The sequence below is a fragment of the Trachymyrmex septentrionalis genome, unplaced genomic scaffold (assembly GCF_001594115.1).
Source record: "Trachymyrmex septentrionalis isolate Tsep2-gDNA-1 unplaced genomic scaffold, Tsep1.0 scaffold86, whole genome shotgun sequence".
NCBI classification, from domain to species: Eukaryota; Metazoa; Arthropoda; class Insecta; order Hymenoptera; family Formicidae; genus Trachymyrmex; species Trachymyrmex septentrionalis.
This window is the reverse complement of record NW_017306049.1, coordinates 138,784-144,555: the sequence shown is the minus strand read 5'-3', so window position 1 is coordinate 144,555 and position 5,772 is coordinate 138,784. Positions and strand designations below refer to the sequence as shown.

Genomic DNA, 5,772 nt, shown 5'->3' with positions numbered 1-5,772 from the left:
AGTAATATAAAACACATATGGTACAAACATAAAATTTTATGATAGCATCAACATTGCTGTATTAATATTATTACACACAATTATTATTATATTATTAGATATATAATTAACATTATATTATTTATGATTATTACAATTACAATTACACTATTATTACACAATATTAATTAAATATTAATTGACATATACACTACCGTTTATAAATTCGAGAATGCTTGCGATATTCCATGTTCCTGCATCATGAAAACTTGAAGAGTCTCGGTGAACAAAAATCATAGTAAAGTTTTTAAGAATGCATTTTAAAGAGAAAATACAGATTTAATTCAAATTTATAAACTCTTATCTTTGCAATATTTATTTTATGATTTACATAAAATTGAATATTGATATTTTAAAAATATTTTTGTTATATTTTGAAGCGCAATATTTAGATGAAGCATCATCAGACAAAATTTAACAAGTAAGCATTTTAAATTTAAAATAGGCTTTTTAAACTTTAGAATCCAAATAATATTTTAATGTTATTTAAATGTTTAAATATCATGCATAATTATTATTAATGGTAATATAATAAAGTAACGTATATGTCCAAGTTTAATTTAAGCGTAATCATTAATTTTAAATAGCCTTTATTAACTACCATATAGTGCTCGGACATAACTTTTCCACAGAAAAAAATTGTTTCTTTTGAGTTAATAGATTACGCTGTCTATTCTGTGTGAATGAATTCTAAAACACTGCATCGATATTTTTAACGTTCCCCTAATGTAATTTTTAATTTTGCAATTTTAATAAAGTTGAAATATCAATTGTTAGTATAAAATGTACAATTATTAGCAATAAAATTATTACCATATTCTATCCCTACAATATAAATCAAACTTGCAATTTGGCTGTAATGTGTCGTTAAAGTAAATTTTAACCATTACGGTAACTAATTTTACTATGAAAAAATATATATGACATAGATTAAGCAAATAAAACTTTATTCGATCTTAGAAAGAAGAATTTTACTTGTAACAAAGTAAGAGAATAGTAAATAAAATAATTTGTCTTTCAGCTGTCTTTACTCGAGGCGTTTATTTACATTTCGACATCTTTTTGCCAATGTGGCGAGTCGGTGTTGGAGGAACGCGCTTACCAAACTAAAATCTCACCAGAAAGCGTTATTCACATGGTCAATACAATGACGGATGATGCCCTGGAAGCAATGAGATTCAAATTATTGGGTGAGCAACCAAACACGTACGCCTACAGCAAAGCACTCAACGAAGACTTCGTGTCGAGATGTGGACTACCTGTAGGAATCATACGACCATCGATAGGTAAAAAATTTCTTTCCTTAAAATTATTTTCAATCATTAGTAATGAAAGTGATTCTATATGTATAAGAAATAAGTTGAAAATATAACAAAATATAAAAAGCAAATAACGAATTATACATATACTAATTTTTCTTTTCCAGAAATCAATTTTACCAACTACTTTTACATTCAATTTTTTCGAAAGAAATTAAGCTTTGAATGAAAATTTATTCTATACTTTTCATTTATTTTTTTCTTATTGGAATTGTCCACGTTTTATTTATAAAATTAATAAAATGTTGATAATAATCTGATTTTAGTGATAGCATCTTACAAAGAGCCTGTGCCTGGCTGGGTGGACAACATGAACGGTCCGACTGGATTAATGATCGGCGCGGGTAAAGGAGTAATACGATCTATGCTCTGCAATGCGGATTACATAAGTGATATAATTCCCTGCGATATGGCTATAAACGCAACAATAGCTCTGGCTTGGCAGGTCGGGACGGAGAAATCTACCAAGCCGATATTTTTAAACGCCACAGCGAATCAAGAGAATCCGATTTCTTGGGGTGATGCTTTAGAGCTCGGGAAGAAACACGTATTCGAGAACCCCTTTTCTCGTAAAGAATATTACAACACTGTTTATAACAATATTGCACAAAAAAATATGTAATATATATCTAACATCCAACATTCGTTTTATAGAACCACTATGGTATCCCGGTGGAAGAATGACCTCCTCCAAAGTTTTACATTGGCTTGCCGTCATATTCTTTCAAACTATACCTGCCTATGTGTTAGACAGTCTACTTATTGTGACTGGAAATAAGCCCTTCCTGGTGCGAGTACAAAGTAGAGTAAATGCCGGATTAGATTTGCTTCAATATTACACTATGAAGCAGTGGATTTTTCGGTAAAAAGTTGAATTTTTTTTTTAAAATAACGTATCAATTTGATAAACTAATTAATAATCTATATTTTATATTCTGATATGTGAATTTAATTACAGCAATGACAATCTGCGCGATTTGCAGCAACGATTATGTCCATCTGATAAAGAGATATTTTTCATGGACACGAAAGTTATTCATTGGAACGAATATATATTAAAGTACATTTTAGGTACGAGGCAATATTACCTAAAGGACGATCCTTCGACATTGCCACGAGCAAGACGAGTCTTTACATATTTATATTTCGCTGATTGTTTGCTAAAATTAATATTTGGAATTTTCCTTGTTTGGCTAATGTATACTTGGACGATCTCTGCTAAGCCTCTCGTAGCGATGTTAATTCAGCCAAGTAAATAAATGTGTAGAGTATATTGTTGAACTTTTTGTAGTATGAGAATAATTAACTTTTTTCCTACAATACCAACGTAAAAGTACAAATTTTGTATGTGTATATATACATACATACATACATGTATAAAAATTTTTATGTTTCACGTTTCCTTTAAAGAAAATATTACAAGATTGATACTTTGAACTCGACATAATATATTGCGGCATCTTGTACATTCTTCAAATATTTGATTTTTTGTACGATTATAAACTAAATATAAAAAGTTACATTTAAGATCTTTATAAATTCTTCCAAGTAATAAAAATTCTTAGTTCATATTAGATTGGTCAAATTGATATTCGCTCATTTTAAAAGTAATATTTCAAACCGCAAAGGCTTAAGGCTTAAAGATTGTACTTGATACGTATAATTGGACATAGTAATAGTAAAAAAAAATTAATTTTTTTGTCTTTCGGTATTTATATTACAAAAATGTTCCTGGAGAAAAAATTCTCACTCTTATAATTATTTCTAAAAATTTTCCTTATATTTTAAGTTTATAAAAATTTCTGAAAAAATACTTTAAATCTTTTTAAACTTTATAAATTTTCTTTAATATATATAAATGAGAGAAATCTTAGAATATTTTAGACCCAATTAGCAAGGTCTTAATGACGTCTTATTGATGTTAAAGGTGTCATTAAAACATTCCAATTTGTACAGAAAATCTGAAAAGTTTTCTAAAAACTTATATAGAAATTTAGTTGTAATGAAAAAAAAAAAATTCTGACGTTTATCTATATAAATTTTATCTATATAAAATAGCTGTGAACATTTTTTTGTTCGAAAAGTTATCCATGGAGTTAGTATCTTTCTGCACATTTATGTTTAGTTGATTTTATCTTATGTTGATAATGTACGTTACATGAATAACGATATGACATCGATCTATATATAATTCATGTAAGATTTATCGACAAAGAAATGTGCCAACATTTGAAACTTTATTATATTTTATTATGTTAATATAATATAATATAATATGTTAATATAATATGTTAATATTAGTGAGAAATGATCATCAATTTGACCTGGAATCGAATGATGATTTCGACATTCATTTGGTATCGATTCGATATCGAATTAACAGTCATTTCTCACTGGGTATAAATATCTTAATGTAATAATAATAATAATAATAATAACTCGCATTTATAGAATAATTTAATAAAAAAATCTTAACAACTAGTACATACTTTATATTAATCTTAATGATCGTTAAGTTTGCATTTTGGTATGTCTTAATGCAAATTTATCGAAATATTTTGAAACAGATACCTCAATAAGTGACTAACATCAAAATGTAATAATAAATTCAGTCTGTTTTTAAATAAGCGTAACAGGCTTTTGATATTTTGATTAAAAGCACAAAAGTATATCCCAGACAGCACATAACATTTACAAAATATTTACAAAAAAATATTTGTCAAAATATTTTTCAAATATTTTTGTAGTCTTAATTAGTTTATATTTTAGTAATATTTCTAATAAATCTTATATAAAATATTGTATAAAACATTTATATATTAAAAAAAATAAATGGTAATAAATATTTATAAATACTTATCATAAATATTCTGTGTTATCTGGGATAACACACAAGTACATACGCATTTTATAATTAGGTTGGTTCTTAAGTTATTTTTCAATTACGTTTAGGTAATTGAAATAATTAAAATGTAATAAGACTTTATATAGGCAACAAGGTAGTAACGCTCAACAAAGTTGTAACATAGTTACACTACATCTGTCGTTGTCACGACAGACAGTTAAGTCTATCAAAAATAAGCTTTGCAAAATATTTGCTAGTAATTTTGTCATCAAAACTACGGATTTGCATGATATAGGAAGGAAGTGGCGTAATATAATCTCAAATAGCAAAGTCTACATTTTGGTGTATTATCTTTTAATTAAAAGTCATTCTGTTATTTGAGATGTTATTGGCAAAATGTTGAGAGAAATACTGTCAATAAAATATAATAGTATGCAAAATGATGGCAGAAATCTAGCAATTTTTTACATACTCTTGTACAGTTCAACACAGATTACCGGCAGAAATAGAATAAGTCAATCTGTTGTCAACCGATGATTATTCCTTATTCTATAACTCTCAACGATAGTGTCGGCATCATTGCAGATTTTATACGTATTAAAAAAGCTGCGATATGATATAAGATTCATATCGTAGCTTTTTGTTCGTTTACGCGTATAACCCAGCAAACGAGAAGAGATTGAAATGGATTAAAAAGGATTCAGATTTTCAAAAATACGAGTTCATGAATGTTAAAATGAATCCTTTTCAATCTTGAATGTATTTTTATTTATTTGAATTGCATAAAACAAATTTCTATTTCTTCTCAATCTTGAATATATTTTTATTCGTTTATAGGAATGGCAGTGGAGTGTATTTCTATGCTTTTCAATCTAAAAATAATATTATAGTATTTTGTATATGCATCGTGAATACTGCTAAATTCAAAATTCTGAATAAAAAATGCAGCTTTTTAATCTAATTGAATAAAAAAATGTTTTTCTTTTAATAGCCCATTTTTTTAAATGGGCCAAGAATACTATTCAATTCAAAATTGTGAGTAGAAAAACCATTGTTTTATCTAAAAATGCATCATAAATGCTATTTTATTCAGAGTTATGAATAAAAAATTTTTCATTTTAATTCAACTGAGTAAAAAAAGTTGTACCATAAAAATATATCATAAATTCTACTTCATTTAAATAATACTTAAAAGAGATATAAAAAGAACTACATAAATATGCAATAAATGTTACATATGTAAATTCTTTATTTTTAATTAATTAATTAATTGCTTTTATGTAAATTATATTAATACGTTTCCTTTATTATACAGCTAGTGCAATTTTTTGTATAACAATTTTAAAATAATAACTATAGAATTTCATGTAATTACTACTTTAATTTATTTCAACTTTCACATGTATAAAAATTTTTTATATGGAATCCAATTGATTTTTATGGATTTAAAATACGGATCCGGATGGATTGAAAATTTCCAATCCATTTTAATCCATTTTCGTTTGCTGGGATATAATAATATACATTTACATGTATACAATATAAATTATTGTGTCTATAATATGTAAA

General features: G+C 26.3%; 1 protein-coding gene across 5 annotated transcripts in view; it reads left to right on the top strand.

Moving 5' to 3' along the window:
* LOC108755226 (putative fatty acyl-CoA reductase CG5065) overlaps positions 1-2,707 on the top strand; it is a 34,285-nt gene extending 31,578 nt beyond the window's left edge. For all 5 annotated transcript variants that reach the window (XM_018498127.1, XM_018498122.1, XM_018498126.1 and 2 more), the window contains 4 exons: positions 1,061-1,325; positions 1,625-1,927; positions 2,013-2,220; positions 2,317-2,707. In XM_018498127.1, coding sequence (XP_018353629.1) covers positions 1,061-1,325; positions 1,625-1,927; positions 2,013-2,220; positions 2,317-2,617 — 1,077 coding nt within the window. In that variant the 3' untranslated portion in view covers positions 2,618-2,707. The remainder of the gene's footprint in view (positions 1-1,060; positions 1,326-1,624; positions 1,928-2,012; positions 2,221-2,316) is intronic.
* The last annotated feature ends 3,065 nt before the right edge of the window (positions 2,708-5,772 follow it).